Source organism: Pelobates fuscus, chromosome 1 (assembly GCF_036172605.1).
Source record: "Pelobates fuscus isolate aPelFus1 chromosome 1, aPelFus1.pri, whole genome shotgun sequence".
NCBI classification, from domain to species: domain Eukaryota; kingdom Metazoa; phylum Chordata; class Amphibia; order Anura; family Pelobatidae; genus Pelobates; species Pelobates fuscus.
In genome coordinates, this window is record NC_086317.1 from 416,853,658 (window position 1) to 416,875,196 (window position 21,539).

Sequence of the window (21,539 nt, forward strand, 5' to 3'; positions counted from 1 at the left end):
TATGCAATAACAGTTAAGTTTTTTGATGTTACGTTACAGCACCAAGGGGTGCTGAATATTGGATGGCATAAAAGAAGGTATATTGTGCTCATCAGTGAATGAATGCTGTGTAATTGAATTCTTCATTCAATCCTGAAGGGGCCAATGTCTTAAAAAGGTAGATCCATTTGGATTCTTTTTGTAGAAGGATTTTGTTAAAATTTCCTTTCCTTTGGTTTGGTGTGAGTCTTTCAATTGCCTGGAATTTTAGGTTTTCTGGTTTGCCTTCGTGGAAGTTATTAATGTGTCTGGACACCGGTGTCGGGGTCACAGTATTGTTGATGGATTTGATGTGTTGGAGAATTCTTCTTCGAAACTGCTGGAAAGTCTTTCCTATGTACTGGGTGCCGCAGACGCATGTGATGATATAGATGATGTGTGTAGTGCTGCAGTTCACCAGTGCATTGGTCGTGATGGTAATATTGGTTTGTGTAGACTGGACGGTTTTTGAAGGTGAGATGAGATTCTGAGATTTTTTCTAATACCATACAGGGACAGTACCTTTCTCCTTTTTCTTTGTACCAATTTACTTAGGGTTATCCCCTCATCTGTCCCTCAGACTTAACTTACACCTCTATAGGGCCCACCCCTCAAAATCATTAAAGAGAATAGGGTCACACAGTACCATAAAAAGCCACGTACCCGGAGACATACACACCTGACCACGACAAACATAAACTTATCTAGTCTACCTGAATAGTGGACACCCTGACATGACACCACGTGAACGTCTGTACTAACAAAACTGTAACCATGAAGACTACAACCACTACCACTACCAGTCGCCACTACTGTAATCACACTTGCTACCACTCACTATCATACGCCACACTCGATTTGTGCGAAAGCACAATATAGAAATGTCCTGGTTCTTAATATAATGATACTGTTATGTTTTATCCTGTCTTATTGTTTATATATTTCCGCCTTGTGAAATACCGTGTTGTTCTCCACGATTTCAAAAAAAAAAATGTGCAGCATACCTGGACTATGTCCGCCCCAACATTGTCAATATACCTTGTGTTAAGAAACCAAAATGTAAACTGTACTAATCACTGCACACCCAAAATAAAGAATTAAAAAAAAACAAAACAAAAAAAAAACAATATATAATTTGTATGGGAACAGTAAATGAGAGAGCGGAAAATTACAGCCACAAAAGTGTAAAAAGATGCCTGGTCGGTCCTTAAAGGGTTAAAAAAAAAAAATTAATCACAACTTTTGAAAAAGATTCTCACCTCCTTCCTGTGACTTATGTTGGACAAAAGAGAGGAGAAAATTTCCCTTGTGTGCCACTCCAATGGGTGCAAACTGCAGCCTCCAAAGCATTGCTTTGGTATCCTGTGGCAACACTATAATTAGCTATCTGGAGTCTTGCAATTGGACTCCACCCACACTGGGCTCTGTCTTCCCGGCGTAAAACAGTGCTGGCTGGTTAGAGAGATATTTGATATTCCCACTCTGGGCATACACTGAAGTAGCACAGGCCTGCATGGGCTAGACAGAACGATCCTCTGATCTCCCCTGATGGTCCTGGCCTATGGCCAGCTTGACCCACCAAGCATTTGCACGGTTTGTCCAATGGGGTGTCTGTGCCTGGGAAGAATGCCATTTTAAATCCCTTATAAAAGAAAATCACTGTATGAGAGATTATATGCTTCTGATAAGCTCTCTGTATTGCCTCTTAACCAAGGAGAATGGCAATCTTTCAAGCCATGGAGGTTTTCTCCATAGGGAGTTTTTAGTTTCCCGAGTGCTGAAGGATTCTTCATTAATCCAGAGGTACCCAACATCTTGGTTGTTTTCTGGTCAAATTTATGATTATATCCAAGAATGACTTTGGCCCCTAAATCCCCTACCTCCATATTAAAAATAATATTTGTTCTGTAAAATATGCTTAATCAATATCAATTATGTTTGTTTTCCAAATGGAAATTTGTTGGTTTTGCAGGGAGTTGGGTGGGATCTAATATGAGCAGAGGGCATGTGTAGTGTGTAAAATGAAGTTCACAAAAGTGGGGAATTATATAGGGAGATGTGAGTATCAACTAATAAGTATCAAAGTAAATGGAAAACATTTGATGAAAGGAATACTGGTGATCAATAGAGTCTGGTGTTTAAAGATGGTGGGGCACTGATGGTGGGGCACTGACACTGTGCCCTGTTCAATGCCATAAACCTATAGGTACATGTATGTGGGAAATAACATCCACATTACATAGGTTCAGCAACACCTACTGGTGCTGTTACCCAATGACAGTCCTAATAGACAGGACGATAAGTAGGCCTGTCCTTTAGGGCATTAAGGCTATAACGTCCCATGCATAGCAAATGGCTTAAGATTTGTTTTGGGGGGTGGGGGGAGCAACAAGAGTGATGTAATGTTCCAAAGAAGCAGATCATATCCAATGGATTTCTTGAATAAGCATCAAGTATTTAAAAATGACCTGGACATGACTACAAATGTATGTAAAAACAAACAAACAAAAAAACGGCTATGATATAGGGGAACCAAAGCAAAAATAAATGTTTCTGTCAGGCAGAAATTTGAAGTGTTTGTCTACAAGCTACTGTTAATTTGACTATGAGCAACCCATTACCAGGTAAGGTAGCATGGAAAAAAGATAGCACCAAAGTCCTCATGTGGAATGGCTGCTTGCTCATATTAGTGAAGACAGGAATGCACAATGTGACCAATGTGAAATATCCAAAAAACAGACATCCCAAGAACTGGAAGTAAAAGAAAAACATATTAGACATATTTACATCTATCATATGTTATTATTGCACACCCTACTGAAAGTGGGAAAATTGTCCATTATTATTTTCCATTATTTTTCACATAGATAATGTAGGTAAGGTAACTGAAATATTGACACTAATATTTGGTCCAAAAAAAGAAAAGAAAAAAAAGAAAACAACAACAAAAAAAGTGTCAAGACAAAAACATTGTGGGTGCATGCACACACACACACACACGCACACCCACAAACACACACACACACGCATACACATGTGTATAGGAAGCAGGCACAGTGTTTATGTGTTGACATTAAATGCTGTAATTAAAAAAATGAAAGTCTCCATTCAACTATCATATCCGAACATTTTACTTTAGAACTTGCACAGACAAAGCTCAGTAGTTAGTAAGACAATGAGTCTCAGCATGGGTAAAAATTCATCTTTGAAGTGGTAGTAGAGGGAAACTGTTTTCTGGAGCATACCTGAGCAAAATTCCTAGCCACGTAACTCCATCTGATATACGGGGTTCTAAATAGATACAAGAAGAAATTAATAATTACATGTGAAACAGAAGAAATTAATAATATCATGATGGTTTATTGTAAATGTTAGTACAACAGACTGTTGAGATCCATCATTGTGATTGAATCCCATATAATCATTGTAATAAGGAAAAGTTTTACATTTTACTCAAAAGTTATATTTAAAAAATAAAATAAAATAAATAATTTGCTATTTCAGAGAAAATTGAGTTATTCTTTCGATCAAGATTATCTAGGCTAAATTTAATGATTATTATCACCCTATGAGTTACAAAGCATTATAATAGTTTACAATATGGCTACCTAGCCATCCGGAGCGGTTACCTGGGGTAGCTGTCTCTATATATTAGAGTTGGGCAGAATAGAAAATAGAGATAACTTGAAAGTTTGGGTAGTTGATCCGGATTCCCTACAAGATGAAGAAAGATGGCTTTTTGAAGTGGAAAAAGATCACTTTAGATCAGTATTTAAATGTGCAAAATCAGGTATTCTCTATGATAATTACTTTCTATTCCACTGAATAACCTTTACCATCAAACCATGTTATACCATCAATCCCAAATCCCCACTAGTATTTCAAGTTTGGCTGTATGTGTATCTGTGTGTCTGTATGTGTATCTGTGTCTGCATGTGTCTGTATGTTTATCTGTTTGCCTGCATGTGTGTCTTTATGTTTATCTGTTTGTCTATATGTGTGTCTGCATGTGTGTCTGTATGTTTATCTGTTTGTCTGTATATGTATCTGTATGTATATCTGTTTTTTTGCACGTGTCTGTATGTGTATCTGTTTGTCAGTGTGTGCCCCTATGTATCTGTATGTGTGTCACTGTTTGTATCTGTATGCGTGTTATTCTGTGTATCTGAATGTTTGTCATTAAGTGTGTCTTTGTACCTGCATGTGTGTCTATATGTGTACCTGTCTGTATGTGTGTCTGTGTATCCGCATGCGTGTCAGTGTCTGTCTGTGTATCTGTATGTGTGTCAATGTTTGTATCTGTAGAAGTGTCATTCTGTGTGTCTGTGGATCAGTATGTGTGTCCGTGTATGTATCTGTATGTATTATATTGTGTGTATCTGCATGTATGTCAGTTTATCTGTATGTGTGTCAGCTAGAAGCTGAACACAATAAAACTCCCCATACTGCAAATAGAATAAATATTGTAGTGCATCATCTGCATATCTAAAGTTGGACTTTGGAAAATCCTTCTTGGGCACAAATTGTGTGACTGATTATTCATAATTCCATCCAGTTTTGGTCAATTATCTATGCTTAAAGGGACACTGTAGGCACTTTAACAACTGCATCTTATGCACGTTGTTAAAGAGCCTGTAGTCCTGCCTCCCCCTTCTCCCCCATCCCCCCCCCATCCTACTCCTAAAACCTAATATTAAGCATGGCTTTGAGCCACACCTAAAAGCCAGCTGGGTATGAGAGCCAGGTATCTTACTTCCCGACTCTTGTACCATAACATACCATGCCGTCAAGTGCACATGCGTACTTTCTCTCTATGGAGACTTGGCGCTGGAGAAAAGGGGAGTAATTTATTTTCCATTTATTTTGATTTGATTTTTGTACAGTTGGTGAGGTGGGGGGGGGGGGGGGGGGACAAATTATAGGGGGCACCATAACTTTAGTGTTATGTAATCCTAACTCTACTGTATTCCTTTAAGGCTGAAGCCCTAAAATATGGGTTCATATGTAGGTCAGAGTATATTTATAAAATATGTACAATATGCACACGATCTTCAATAGAGATAAGAGATATTATATACATATATATATATATACACCATATGTAATCGAGTATAAGATGAGTTTTTCAGCACATTTTTTCTGCTGAAAAACCCCCACTCGTCTTATACTCGAGTGAGTGTCTGTATTATGGCAACTTACACTGCCATAATAAAGACAAGGGGCTGGAAGAGAGCTGTTACTTACCTTTCCTGTCGCTCCTGTCAGCTCCCTTCTCTCTCTTCCAGTCCGGTCAGCTCCCCTGTCAGCTCCACTGTAAATCTCGCGATAGCCACAGGGTCAGAGCGTTGCCACGGGTTACCGTGGCAATGCTCCGCGCGGCCGCAAGATTTATAGTAGAGCTGACAGGGGAGCTGAACGGATCGGCGCGGAGGAGAAGGGAGCTGACAGGAGCTGCAGGAAAGGTAAGTAAACGCTTCCTGCCAGCCTCCTCCTACACAGCCCATACACTGGACCATCAGGGAATGAGAGCCCCCCTCCCTGGCCATGTATTAAGCCAGGAGGGGGGACGAAAAAAAATAACAAACATTTTAATACAAAATAACAAAAATAATAATAATATATAAAAATATTAAAATAATAATAATATAAAAAATAATAATAAAAATGCCTACCCCCCACCAAGGCTCTGCATCACATACACATACACACACACACACACACACTGCACTCACACACACACTGCATTCATACACACACACTGCACTCACACACACTGCATTCATACACACACACACACACACACACACACACTGCACTCATACACACACTGCATTCATACACACACACACTGCACTCATACACACTGCACTCATACACACATTTACACACAGCATTCACACACACACACACTGCATTCATACACCCACACACTGCACTCATACACACACTACACTCATACACACACACACACTGCATTCATACACACACACTGCACTCATACACACACACTGCATTCATACACACACACTGCATGCATGCATTCATACACACACCGCACTCACACACACACACACACTGCATTCATACACACACACTGCACTCATACACACACACTGCACTCATACACACACACTGCAATCATACACACACACACTGCACTCATACACACACACTGCATTCATTATATACACACACTGTAAATAAATATTCAATTAATATAATTTTTTGGGGATCTAATTTTATTTAGAAATTTACCAGTAGCTGCTGCATTTCCCACCCTAGTGTTATACTAGAGTCAATAAGTTTTCCCAGTTTTTTGGGGTAAAATTAAGGGTCTCGACTTATATTCAGATCGACTTATACTCGAGTATTTACGGTATATATTCTATAAAATCTCTCTATATAAAAATCTCTCTCTCTCTCCCTCTCTCTATATATATATATACACATATACACACACACATATATATATATACACATACATAAATATATATATATATATATAATTTTTTGAGAAGTTTTGCCACTTATATAATTAGTTAATTTGTTTCCATCATTCCACAGTTTCCTTAGGATATTTTCTGTAATGTTATATTGTTCCACTGAAGACTTTTCTATATATCTATATTCCCTACAAATGACAAACCCTCCCTTCTCCATGACGTACTTTCTTTCCGAATCACAGATGGAACAGTTTCTCGTACAAAGGAGTAGGTCTTCATTAGAAAACGAACCTAAATGGAAAAAACAAGTGTAAATACAAAAAGATTGATGGTAGAAACAGGACTATCATCAAAAAGTACTCTACTTTTTTACTTTAAGAACTTTTGTGTTATTATCCCATGTAATCAGAGAATTAGGCACCTGAGGAACCAAGCAACAAAACTATTTACAGGTTATGAATGAAACCCTCTTCCGATCCTCAGAGCATTTACTGGAGAATATAAAAAATAAACTCTTTGGACTACCTAGGCAAGTCAAAAAATACATATAAATACATGCCGAATACATAGGGAGCGGAGGGCTGGTTGGTAGATCCCAGACCCTTCCTAATACTGGCTATAACCTCCCCCTGGGACACCTTACCACGATGGGAGACAAAGCTTGTGGAATCACACATTCCCTTGTCAGCATAGATCTTTTACAGAACGCACACGCACACTGAACGAACAACGACGCGGCGCCACATAACCCCACTCAAGGACCGTACGAACGGTTAACACATACCATGAACCTCAACATAGACTACAGAACACAGCACACCGACGGGCAACCAGAGGACCAACACCCAAAAGGGAAGACCCAACGCAACACACTAGACCAGACTCCCGACATTCCCATAATGGGAGATAGTAGCTCGACAGCGGACTAGACTGCATTATCTTGTATACACACCACAAGCCACTACAACACAACTTGACAAATTCCGAACATCACTGCGGAAACCAGGGAAGGACCCCTCTAGGCCTACATGGCCTTCCTCCTCCTTTCCTTTCTTCTATCTACAACAATTCTCTTCCCCCCACTCAACCTATTCATGACATAGGAACACAAGACCCACACTTGATGAATACAATCGGTATATACATGCACACAGAAGGTCATGCTAAGAACGTGGAACATAAACCACGGATACACACGGGGTTACGGCCTGAACCTGACCAACTGGAAAACACCCTCATATCGTATATATGTATGCACCGCATATACACCAGTCATGCCTTATACCTCTATCATCGCGCATTACCTTAAAGTCGTACACGCTATATACTGCAATAGACTGATGGATACTATCGGCTGATGGATAATATATGTTATAACTTGCCACAATGTTTTACATGGAGGCCTGCAAGCCTCACTTTCTATTTTTCCTTCTTAATGATCTTACCTCAATAAAATCAGATTTACAAAAAAAAATACATGCTGAATCTTCATATGGCTATATTTGGCATATCGGCATATATATTTGGATATATAAATATACATGAATTATTTGAATTTATATGTTTACATTGTTTGTCTAATTAAATAAAATAGCATAATACTAATTAAAGACAGTTGACATTTATGGGAAAGCCATCATTTAATTACAGATGCTTATCTTTTAAAATATAATGTAGTCCGCAGTTTGTAAACATTACTTTAATGAAATGGTGGGACAATGGAAAAAAAACTGTTGCATAAAGACTAAGCTTTAGTTTGCTTTTTCTTCCTTTACTGTACTAACTTAAAGCAGAACAGTCAGTGGTGAATAATACTGAAAAGGTAAGTAAAAAGAAACCTCTGGTGCACTTCCACTTTGTGAGCGACTTTGTCATCCCATGATGCCTTGGGTGCTATTGGACATCTACAGAAATTCTGTAGGAGTCCATCTCATGCAATGTCAAAAAGTGATTCTTTAAAAGCCTGTGACAATTTTACCCTCCCTCTGAATTTCTCCTCTCCTGTATTTTTTCCCCATTTCCATTCCTTACCCTTCTGCCACCCAATTAAAATATTTTTTGTGGTTTTGAACCTTTTTGAAACATACTTTTGATACCAATCCAAGCTCAGCCTCTGACACCAACTCGTCCATTAACCGAGTTTATTTTGGTTAGCGGGTGAAAACACCTCTAGTTGATGCCTGGGAGACCATCACTAGAGGCAAATTAAGCATTTCCAGTCCTCATTGAGATGAAGAGGTCTAGGTGCCCATAAAGTCTTTTTAATGTACCTTTTCCATGTTATAGAATTAAAGGGAATCTCTTAGCACCAAAACAAATTCTGTTTATTTAAATGATTTAGCGTATAGTTCATGCACTTGCATTCTCACTGTTCATTCTCCACCATTTAGTAGTTAAAGGGACACTATCAGCAGAAAAACAACTTCAGCCTAATGGAGTGTTTTTTGTGTACAGAACATGCTCCTGCAGTCTGGCTGCTCAATTCTCTGCCATATAGGAGTGAAATAACTCTGTTTGCAGCCCTAGCCACATTTCCCTTGTATGTGACCTGCATAATCTCCCTACACATTTCCTGCAAATCGAGTTCTACAGTTTAAACATCCCTTATTGTACAGTATGTTTAATTTAGAATTTTGTTTATTTCCCGCTCTGACAATAGCCTGCTAGAGTCTTTAGGAGCCTCCTTTGTGTGATTACAGTTCACTTAACATTGAAGGTGATCAAACATTTAAAGAATACACTCTGTGCTGTCAGATCTGATTCAAACTGAAACCATTTTGTTATGCAGGCTGTGTGTGTCGGGCAGGAGGTGTGGATAGGGCTGCATAAACAGAAACATAAGTGATTTAACTGCTAAATCTCAGATACTTGAGCAGTGAGGCTGCATGGACATGATCTATAAGCTAAAACTACTTAATTAAGCTAAAGTTGATTGGTGTTTAGAGTATTCCTTTAAACCACTTTGTTTTATGCAGCCCTAGCCACACCTTTAATTTTTAACCGTCCCTTAACTTCCCTTATTGCACACTGTGTTTAATTTAGAATGTATTATCTCCTGCTCTGGTAATTGTCTACTAAAGCCTGCAGGATCCTCAAGTACCATTAAAAGTACTGCTCTGTTAACTGAGCTATGAACACACTGTGCTGTAAAATTTGATTAAAAATGGAACCATTGTTTCAGGTGCCTGTGTAAAAAAAAAGTGATTTAATTTCTAATTGGTAGAATTTTTTAATGAGACTGCATGAGAATGAGCTATACACCAACAATGCTTCATTATGCTAAAGTTGTTTTTAATTATGGTATCCCTTTAAAGGTAAAATATGTATGTGCATTTTGTATAATACTAAAAAATAAAATCTTATCTGCCCATTTTAATTGAATAATTCATGTTTGCATACCTGTTCTAAGATCACTACGAAGCTGGAGGCTGGAGGCAATTTGTAATGTAGCACAATGTATGGGGGGAAAACACCCAATACACAAAACTGACAGATACTAAAAATGCTGATTACAGATGCAGTCAGCAGGAATGGATGTTTTGACTTGGAATAGCGAGATCCCCAGAAGTGCAAGGTTTTGTAGGGCAAGAAGAGAGCGTAGATAAAGAGACAGATCCACGACCATACCACGGTGCCAAACTGTCCAAAGGTGTAAAACAGCACATCAAACTCTAAAACCAATCTAAAAAAAATAAAAAATAAAAATAAAAAAGAATACCAGTAAAAAGGATTAATTATCATACCAAACCATGTTCTACCATCAATCCCAAATTCCCACTAGTATTTCAAAACTCCACTTGGATACAAATACTTCATAGGCAGAACAATAATACACAGTTAACGTATTTGCTTGAATTTGGCTTGTGTACAGAACTCGCCTTCTTCCAAGTGTTTAGCATTGAGATCAAGCCAACATGCTTGTACCAGTCCCATTGCCCCTGTATTCAGCACTTCAACAAGATTTTACATTCATAAGACTCTTAATTAATTCTATATCAGTTATTTTGTCTAAACTATATATCTATTGTATGTTTTCAAGTCTCTTGTAACAGCACAACGCGAACATTTTCTTATTTTGCTACAATAACCTTTTGTAATGTTTGTGGGAAAACACACATTTATAAGAGATAAACGAGAAGGCGCAGTAAATGTTACAGTGCCATCTTTCGTCCTTTCAATGTTTGCCTGTAGTAGTGACTCTGTTGGACTGGTATACTGAGGATCCCTGGGTCGATGGGTGACCGGAAATATTTCTAGTAGACTATTTCTAATATAGTATTAGTCTTTACTACATCAAGTGTAGAGGAAACCTGATTGAAATAGTTCAAGTAATTATAACTGTCATAGCAAGGAACAAACACAAGTCAGTTGAGCAAAAGTAATAAAATATTTATATACAGGGTAGATATTTAATCAATTACTATGTCACAGGGGTGCGCACATGGTTGCGTATGCTAGACTTACAGGGTTATGTACTAAAGTGAAATTTCCAAGTGAATTTTTAATTTAAGGTCAAATTAGCCAAACTGGAAAAATTCTCTGTCAGATATACTTTCAGTTCAGCTACTCTGTCCTTAAATCTGAAATTTACTTTGAATTCTCTATTTAGTAAATAACCCAGTTAGTGTCACCTAGATGTCTATGTACTGGTGGACACCACAGAGAGTAACGACAGATAACAGCTGGGAAACATGCCCTCTTTGGGAACACGACTCAGGGCCTTATCTACCCCATTACTAGCTATATATAAGCTTTTACCTGCCCTGGTCAATAAGATCCACAGCCACAGTGCTGATAACAAAGACGCACAACGCTGCCACAAACATGTGATAAATAGTGCGAAAGTGTTCCACCTCCATCAGTTCACTGAGATAAAACAGCAAAGAACAGAGATTATATTATTAGACATAAAAGCAAAGAGTGTGTGTATTGGCAGCATCCTAAACTGTGATGATACTTCAACTTTATATATTGGATGGTAATAGTTAGCGCTTTAAATCAGCAGGGATTCACGTAATTACGTTGCTTTTTAATATTCCACATTTAAAAAAATGTTTTCCTGTCAAATTAAATAGTGACATTCTTGAAAGATAATCCAATTAGCTATGCTAAAGGTAAGCATGTGAGGAGAGTCATCTCTGCAGAACTGTTTTTTATGATACCACTAAATATATAACAAAAATAAATAAAACAGTAACATTTTATAGGATGCAATCTGGCATCATATTTATATTTAAATCATGTAATTTGATGTATTAACAAGCCAATGCCCACCATAAATCAACTTGTAGACCTCTTGTAACATTGAATATATTCAATGCCACCACCAGGGTTTGGGGTAGAGCAGGAGAAATGTATTGGAAAAATATAGGAGATACCTTTAGATTTAAAATGGAATTTAAAACAATAGGTTGGTTTGATCAAAAAGTGGGGTACTTTGTTCCGGGGGGCAATGTGACAGAGGCGGCATTCTGCCCATTTGCACATATATAGAATATACATACATTGTTGGCTCCTGTTTATGTGTACAGTGAAGAGGGGACCAGGGAGTTTAATCTCAAGATTGTGCCTCCCGAGAGGGGAGGATATGCTGCTGGAGATGTAAGATTACACTCCTGGGTCCTTTCCTCATTTCTTCCAGCTCCAATGGACCACCAGGTAAGAGGCAAGGAGCGGCAGAATAAGAAACAACGAAAACAGAAAAAACAAAACAAAAACTGCTCAACCCCACATTTAAATTTTCACCACAAAAAAACACTGCATCCTCTATACAGACACACACACCTTGCATTAGCTATATACACACACACTCCGACTGCATCCGCTACACACACTGCATCCACTACACACACACACTGCATTTGCTACACACACACACACACTGCATCCACTATACACACACACACGCACACACACTCTGCATCCACTATACACACACACACACACACACACTCTGCATCCACTTTACACACACATGCAATGCACCCACCCTCCCGCCGCTCAGAGGTGAGGGCCGGGGGGTAGGACAGTAGGTCCCCCCCTTATCTTTATTTAGGGCCCCCACCTGCCGCTCAGGGGTGGGGGCTGGGGGGAGGACAGTAGGTTCCCGTTCCTGTTCGCATGCCCAAGTATTTAACTGGGCATGTGCAGGAATCTCACCGCACTATCTAGTGTGGGCAGATGACGTGTCCCACAGGGACTTCATCTACCCACACAAAGATGGCGGCGCCCTGAATATAGATCGGGCAGAAAATAAAGTTTAAAAATAGGTAATATGGGGGATTTAGGGGCATTTAGGGGTGACTAAGGGGTCTGTTAGATGTAGTGGAGTCAGGAGGGGGTATTAAAAAAAAAAAACGGGATTTGGCATGACAGTGCCGCTTTAAATCGCCGAACACCGAACTCGAACTGTTACTGAAATGTCCGGGTTCTGGTTCGGGGTAAAAAAAATCGTAATGTTCGGTACGAACCCGAACTTTACAGTTCGGTTTCGATCAACTCTAGTGACAAACACTTGACAGATATTTTTTACATGGTCTGTGTACATTCCATTGATGTAATATTTGTGACTTATATGCTTGGACTGGCTTTAAAGGGATCCTGGCTTTAAAGGGAAACAAACCCAGGAACAAACAAAGCTCCTGGAGTGCCCCCGTGCCTTGGGGCCCCCCTCCCGTGGGGTTGAATGGGGTTAAAACCCCTTCAGCCACTTACCTGAATCCAGCTCTGATGTCCCTTGGCGCTGGGTAGGTTCTGCCCACGCTCCTCCTCCGCCGATGTCAGCCGGTGGGGGAAACCTAATGCGCATGTGCGGCAATGGCCGCGCGCGCATTAGACTCCCCCCCCCCCATAGGAAAGCATTCAATGGCGTTGGAGATCTGTGAGGACATCCAGCTTCAGATAATGGACCAAAAGTATGTTTGGATTTCAGAAGCCCTCTATTGGCTGTCTATTAGACAGCCACAGAGGGCAGACTTAGAGCTGCAATATAAACAATTAGCTGAAGTGGTCTGGGTGCCTAAAGTGTCCCTTTAATGTGTTTAGAGATAAAACAAGCTGCGCTAGGATCTTACAATCACCATAGGCTCTGCCATAAGTCCTTCATCACTATCTGAAGATAAGGTCAACGTAAGTGTGTGGTAATTTTATTCTCATAAGGAAAATTGAATATCTGTGGCAATCCTGCTAATGTATGTGTCCATTGCTGCAATCTTTGAAAAGGTTCTGCTTTGAAAGTGCCATACATAGGGTATTTCATCAATATTTGATAAGGACATTAACTTCTGTTTTTGCCAAAATATGTTTATAATTTCTAGACCATGTCTTTGTGTTTTAATGGAGTCCTCCTCTAATCTATTTTATTATTCTCCATAGCAAGACAGATGCAAGACGGGTGTCTTATCTCTTACAGTGTTTGACTTGTATTAGTCTATATATTTTCCTTTTTATATGTTTGGTTATCACTACCTTAATTCCTACCTGGCACTATAATTCTCAGAAATTACCTATATTTGAATACCAGGGGTTTGCTGACCACCAGTGTCTGGGGTACAATAATTTGACTGAGCAGATATGATAACAACGTGCTCTTGATCACTTGTTAGGCATTTGATAATGCTTATTAGGTTTATGCAGCTAGGTTTTTATAACTATAAATCTGTCTCTGGCACTATACTGCTTGGGTATTATGCATGAGTAAATGCTGCCATGTTTGATCAGGAATAAGGAAAATGATGTCATACTTACTGTCATGATATTTTCCTGATCATTATACATGGCAGTATTATGTTCCCACCCATCTACTATGTGAGCTGTGAAGGTTACAAAGACTGCCTAATGAGGAGGGGGTGAATCTATTTATACCAATTTTAAAGTTCTATTCCCTGCCTTTCTGCTGTGAGAGGATGAGCTAACCCATAGGTTAATGCTGCCAGGGATAATGATCAGGAAAATAAAATTATGAAAAATATGATACAATTTTCCTTAATTAGAGTGGTGGGAAAAAAAAACCAAAAAAAACTTTATTCTTGTAGCCTGAAGATTTACAACAAATATAGAAACTTCAAGGGTTATCTTTTTATTTCTTTTACTTGTTTTTATGCATTATCTGTATAATGCATTACAAAGTATTGGAAGCTGTAGTGTCCATTTACAATCTCTACTTACTCCAGCAGAGAAGCACGTTGTATGAAACTTTTCCCTTTTTCAGAATCTTCATTTCTGAAATACAAAATAACCATCAAATGTTCACAGTAAATTCACACAATTAGAAAATAAAAACAAATCAACAAAATGCCATAAATATACATAATTTCTGTATTCAGTCGTGGAATATTCAATTTTAGTTAATGCAATCTAATCCTGAAATAGTCCAGTACGAGGTATACGAAGGTTGGCAGGGAGGTCAAGGACATAAGACACTGGATTGATCCGACTTCATAGAGAGCCACCTGAGTCTAATGTGTTTATGGACAGCCAAACCCTGTGCCCTACTTGATAAGAACGTGCAGCACTACGTATTTTATCAGCATATAGCTTAAAATGGGAAGCAGTGCAAGCTAAGGCAGTATGTACCTGATCCCATATTTTCCTCATTGAGATCAGATGTTCATCCAAAGTGGGGATATTGGTATCAGAGAACACAGAAGACAAGACAGCAGGGTGGAGACCATATACAACATAAAAAAGACTAAGCTTGGAAGAGTCATGCATAGCGTTGTTCCGGGCAAATTCTGCCCAGGGCAAGAGGTCAAACCGATTATCATGGGTATCGTTAACGAAACATAGTAGAAAAACCTCCAGAGACTGATTTGCCCTTTCGACTGCCCCGTTAGTATGGGGATAATAATATGAAGAAAAAGACAGTTCGATACCCAATTACTTACAAAACAATTTCCAGAATCAAGAAATGAACTGTGAACCCCTGTCAGAAACGATGTCTTGAGGAACCCCATGTAACCTTACTATTTCCTTTTTTTTTTTTTATAAATCTTTATTGGATTTTCATTAATACAAATACATATGTATACAAACATACTGACAAAAAATACGCACTCAAAAGACAACATATACATTGTTACACAATTACATACATCCTTCGACAGTTGTGGGATAAATACAGGACTGAAGCAAGGCTATTGCGTCTATAGTTTTATTCTTTTATATTGGTGATAACTCTAAAGTGCATGAATTGCTCAACTTATATACAAATCCTTAGCAAATCTAAAAAAAATTGTCCCAAGAGTTTGTATATATTTGAATTGCCTTTCCTCCAATATGAACTCATTTCATTATTTATTTGCAAAGTCAATTGGTTCACCCACTGGGTATAACTCATTTCAATTAGTTGTTTCCAATTTCTTGCGACCAAGATCTTTAAAGCCACAAAACAATGCGTGGCCAGAAAATACTGTGTAGGTGACAAATCTGGCCAATTCAAATTTACCAATGCAGTAACTGGGCTACCTTACTATTTCCTTAATAAAAATTTGAGCAAGTTCTTGTGAGAAAGGTAATTTTTTAAGCGGGACGAAATGGGCCATTTAAAAAAAAAAACAAATCGATCTATGATCTATAGTGTTATATCCCTTGGAGACAGGCAACTCCACAATGAAGTCCATGGCTATATAATACCATGGAATGAGAGGCACAGGCAGTGGTTGTAACAACCCACATTTTAATTTGTGCAGAACTTTAGAGAGAGCACAAGTCTGGCAAGTATTGACATAAGCGATAACATCGTCCTTAAGAGAGGGCCACCTGAACTGTCTGGTTACCGCTGAAATGGTTTTGCGTGTGCCTGCATGCCCAGCTGTAATCTTATGATGAAACAGTAAGAATTGCCCTTCTTTCTGATTCAGGAACAAACAGGAGACTTGAAGGTTTAGTACTTGGTGTCTGAGGTGAAGAAGAGGCGTGGACAAAGAAAGGACAGTGGAAGACAGAATACATTGAGGAGGGATAATAGGAGTGTTCTCTTGCTCATATAAGGCCTATAAGTTATAACATAATAAAATGGAAAAGAAACAGAGACCATCTAGCCTGTCTGGATGACATTCTTTTTGCCTCCCCGATATATATTCCAGGTTCTTAACATAGAAACATAGAATGTGATGGCAGATAAGAACCATTCGGCCCATCTAGTCTGCCCAATTTTTTAAATACTTTCATTAGTCCCTGGCCTTATCTTATAGTTAGGATAGCTTTATGCATATCCCATGCATGCTTAAACTCCTTTACTGTGTTAACCTCTACCACTTCAGCTGGAAGGCTATTCCATGCACCCAGTACCCTCTCAGTAAAGTAATACTTCCTTATATTATTTTTAAACCTTTGCCCCTCTAATTTAAGACTATGTCCCTTTGGTTGTGGTAGTTTTTATTCTTTTAAATATATCTCCTCCTTTACTGTGTTGATTCCCTTTATGTATTTAAATGTTTCTATCATATCCCCCCTGTCTCGTCTTTCCTCCAAGCTATACATGTTAAGTTCCTTTAACCTCTCCTTGTAAGTTTTATCCTGCAATCCATGAACCAGTTTTGTAGCCCTTCTCTAAACTCTCTCTAAAGTATCAATATCCTTCTGAAGATACGGTCTCCAGTACTGCGTACAATACTCCAAGTGAGGTCTCACCAGTGTTCTGTACAATGGCATAAACATCCAAGCATTCTGCTAGCATTTCCTGCTGCCATATTACATTGTCTGCCTACCTTTAAGTCATCAGAACTAATCACCCCTAAATCTCTTTCCACAGATGTTGAGGTTAGGACTCTATCATACCAGAAACACCACTACCCCCAGTGCCTGTCTCCATAACACCACTACACCTGGTGCCTGAGTATGTCTCCATAACACCATTACACTCTGAAAGTGCGGAAAATGAATTATGTAGAACAACAGACTGTGCAATATGCCTTTTATCCACAACTCCATGTCTACCAGATCCTACAGTAATCCATCTGCCATTCCTAGTACGTCTCTGCGGCAGTGGCTTTGCAGCAGTTCCAACCTGAGTTTGTGTACCAGATAATTTACAAATCTCAGACTTCAACAACACAATCTCCTGCCACAATATAGAGAACTGTCTACAGATTAGACAGCATCCAAATCTCCAAAAAGTGGAACGTGAAACAAATGCATAACAGCTATTACACTGAACTAAGTCTGCCATTTTAATGAGGTGAAAAATTTAAATCAAACTAATCTTAATTAATTTTTTTGTCCTCCTGAATACCTCAAATTACCTTCAGTTTATCTCCAGAATATCTCTAAACACACACTTAAAAGCAGCACTTAGATGTAGCAACCAAGATATATTAGCCAAGCTAATGACCACAACCCTTATATAACTCCTAAAATCACCATCCACTAGGAATGTTTAACACCTGGGTAGGCCTATGCTTATTTGCAAACAATAGCTAATTAACCAACAATCAATAACAAATACCTAGCTAATCAAATCAAATGCCTTACCAATTACCAACACCTTTACTGCCATCTACGGTCAAAAGTATTAACTGCATTAAACCCTAAACTGTTACCCACTGCTGTTATAACTTTAAACGGGCAAGCAAGATATGTGTTAATGTTACGATATGTTTAATTCTGGATAATAATCTGTTATATACTGTGGCGAAAGTAACCTCGCCACTGGTTCTTGAAGGGGCCTGTTTGCCAACCTCCTGCCTCTGAGTGGTTGCAATTCCTATAGACAACCACGGTTTTGTATGTTTTAAAGGTATTTTGTTTTTTTAATAAAAATGTTTGTTTTGTATTTGGAGATAATTGAGTTTAGTATAAGTGCTTAATTTGATTATCTCCCAGGTACAGAGGAGGGATTAACCTATTATGTGTGAGAGTGTCCTGGATCTGAGAGCCAATGTGATTGTGTAACATTTTATACTGTGTGTGGCGGGACACTGCCACTAAGTGCCATGCCTACTGAGTGTTCAGATGTTTGGTTTTATATGTTGTATCCCCAATGTGGATTGGTATGATTTTCCCTTGTTGAATATATGTTTCCCTTTGTATTTTACTCTTCAGCCACGCAGGGGCACACCACCCCGATACTCCATTTAGAATATGTGGTTAGAATGTTCCGCAGATCGGAAGGGAACGAGCGGCGCATGCTTCCCCTGGGTGGCCGCCGGTTCGTATAGCCGAACGTCATCAGGGGGCAGCATTCGTATCCCGAACAGGCCTGCGCACCCTGTCTTATGTCCCCATGTTGGGGGCCGTCCTACCCGCTCCCCAATGGAGCTATAATCACGGTTTTCCTTTCCCCTACCTGAAAGCCACGTGGCTAGGCTCGTGGCTGCCTACGAGAACGCTCTCTCTGTTGGATACCTGTGCGGGGATATCCACCGTAGAGAGGGACGCACGCCAGCAGGGAATCTCTAGAGCTGTGAGTCGTCTCATGGCCACAGAGTCCCGCTGGCCTCATGGAAGTCCATGCCAACCAATAGGAGAGGGAGCACCCATTTAAACTGGGTTCACGCCATTCTCCTGGTTGGTCGGCACGAGTGAGCGCTGATTGGTTGCTGCGGGGCACAGGCAACCAATTGGAGAAGGAGTGCTTGTTCAAACTGGGTTTCAAGCCCTTTCTTCTGATTGGGCGGCAAAACTCCTCTCGTCCCTGGGTGCTCATTGGCACAAATTGGTTTTGCGCCTTTCAGCGGATTGGTGCAACTGGGTTTTGCGCCCTTACCCCTGATCGGGTGGCAAAACCCCTCTCCTCCCCGAGCACCGATTGGTGCAACCAGGTTTCGTGCCCTTTCTTAGGATTGGGCAGCAAAACTCCTTCCTCCCCTGAATGCTGATTGGCGCGATTTGGTTCACGCTCTTTCAGCTGATTGGTTGCTGCTTGGTTTAGGCATGAAGTTTGAATTAGCCGGACTAAAGCAAGCAACGCTATGGAACTACTTTTGGGGATGGACAGAGCCTCGAGCCCCAGACCTTCGACGCTGATATCTCAGGCTCTGTACATCCGATTGCCCTGCTTTTTTCAGGGATCCCAGATGGGACCCAGGGTTATTTAGCAATGTTGGTTTCATCCCTGTAACCCCCTCCCATCCAGGGTGATAAAAGACCTGACATCGCTGGTAACAATAAAGTGGGGGCTGGAGCAGGACTACCAACACTTGCTCACCTCAATTTGGCCCCAATATATCCTGCAGGGAGAACAGGAGAGCTGGGTTGCAGACCCAGACCTGCCACCCTACAGCTGGGGAGACCCGACCGAAGTATCCCCTGCTTCACTACCAGCTGCAGAAGTAGGTGACCCCATAGACTGGTCCTGGGGAAAAAAAAACAGGCGGCATGTGGAGATGGGGCCAAGGTCTCTCCACCGGCCCTACAGGGATGCTGGGTAGCCAGACCAGATCCCCAACTACAGCCGGAGTTACCGGAATTAGGGACACTGGGTCCTAGTCCCCAGTGGCAGTGTACAATGCAGGGAGAGGAGACAACCAGTCTCTCTCACCAGCAGCAGCAGAAGTTACAGGTGGAGGAGCTGACCGGTCCCTCTACCGTACAGCAGAAAGCGTCCTGGGGAGTGGAGGCAACCGGCCTCACCCTCCAAAAGCAGCCAGAGATACCAGGAGAAAGACCTCCAATCCCTCCTAGGTTCTCTGAACTTCGCCATGAAAATAATTCCACAAAGTCGCCGTTTGTTTCCAGACTACTTAGTCTGTTACCAAACCTACCAAGCGACGAAAGTGTAGTCGCACTGGACGGACAGGCTAGGGCAGATCTGGCTATGTGGAGCAAATTTTTGGCTCACTGGAACGGCATAAACATGTTCATCCATTCATCCACCTTTTACAGAAAACTCCCAAGCAGGGCCGGCCTTAGGGGTGTGCAAGCTGTGCGGCCGCACAGGGCGCCATGGAGCAGGGGGCGCCGTGCGGCCGCACAGCCGATTTAAAAAAAAAAAAAAAAAATGTTTTTTTTTTTTTTTTTAAATTTGCAGCGGGGGCGGAGCTTACCGTGCGGCGGGGGCGGAGCTAAAAGCGCCGGAAAACTGCTGCAGGGGAAGCAGGAAGGAGTCCCTGCTTCCCCACCAAACAGTCACCAGGAGCTGCACTGCCTCAACAATGAACTCCACAGGTAACTGTGTGATTGCCAGGTGAGTGTGACTCTCTGCCTGTGTGTATGACTGTCTGCCTATGTGTGTGTGTGTGTGTGTGTATATGACTGTCTGCCTCTGTATGTCTGTGTGTATGACTGTCTGCCTGTGTGTGTCTGTGTGTGTGTGTGTGTGTATGTATGACTGTCTGCCTGTGTGTGTGTGTATGACTGTGTGTGTGTGTATATGACTGTCTGCCACTGTGTCTGTGTGTATTACTGTCTGCCTCTGTGTGTGTGTCTGTGTGTATGACTGTCTGCCTCTGTGTGTCTGTGTGTGTGTGTGTGTATATGACTGTCTGCCACTGTGTGTCTGTGTGTATTACTGTCTGCCTCTGTGTGTTTGTCTGTGTGTATTACTGTCTGCCCTCTGTGTGTGTGACTGTGCATGACTGCCTCTGTGTGTATGACTGTCTGCCTCTGTGTGTATGACTGTCTGCCTCTGTGTGTCTGTGTGTATGACTGTCTGCCTCTGTGTGTCTGTGTGTATGACTGTCTGTGTGTGTGTGTGTGTGTGTGTGTATATGACTGTCTGCCACTGTGTCTGTGTGTATTACTGTCTGCCTCTGTGTGTGTGTCTGTGTGTATGACTGTCTGCCTCTGTGTGTCTGTGTGTGTGTGTATATGACTGTCTGCCACTGTGTGTCTGTGTGTATTACTGTCTGCCTCTGTGTGTTTGTCTGTGTGTATTACTGTCTGCCCTCTGTGTGTGTGACTGTGCATGACTGCCTCTGTGTGTATGACTGTCTGCCTCTGTGTGTATGACTGTCTGCCTCTGTGTGTCTGTGTGTATGACTGTCTGCCTCTGTGTGTCTGTGTGTATGACTGTCTGCGTGTGTGTGTGTGTGTATATGACTGTCTGCCACTGTGTGTCTGTGTGTGTTACTGTCTGCATCTGTGTGTTTGTCTGTGTGTATTACTGTCTGCCTCTGTGTGTGTGACTGTGTATGACTG

At 40.7% G+C, this 21,539-nt stretch overlaps 1 protein-coding gene across 1 annotated transcript in view; it reads right to left on the bottom strand.

Moving 5' to 3' along the window:
- Positions 1 to 21,539, bottom strand: part of LOC134570021 (sterol O-acyltransferase 2-like) — a 63,085-nt gene that overhangs the window by 23,817 nt on the left and 17,729 nt on the right. Inside the window, exons 4-10 of the mRNA XM_063428477.1 lie at positions 14,628 to 14,681; positions 11,220 to 11,327; positions 9,861 to 10,143; positions 6,686 to 6,752; positions 3,648 to 3,732; positions 3,264 to 3,309; positions 2,640 to 2,769 (exon numbers count right to left, since the gene is read on the bottom strand). Coding sequence (XP_063284547.1) covers positions 2,640 to 2,769; positions 3,264 to 3,309; positions 3,648 to 3,732; positions 6,686 to 6,752; positions 9,861 to 10,143; positions 11,220 to 11,327; positions 14,628 to 14,681 — 773 coding nt within the window. The remainder of the gene's footprint in view (positions 1 to 2,639; positions 2,770 to 3,263; positions 3,310 to 3,647; positions 3,733 to 6,685; positions 6,753 to 9,860; positions 10,144 to 11,219; positions 11,328 to 14,627; positions 14,682 to 21,539) is intronic.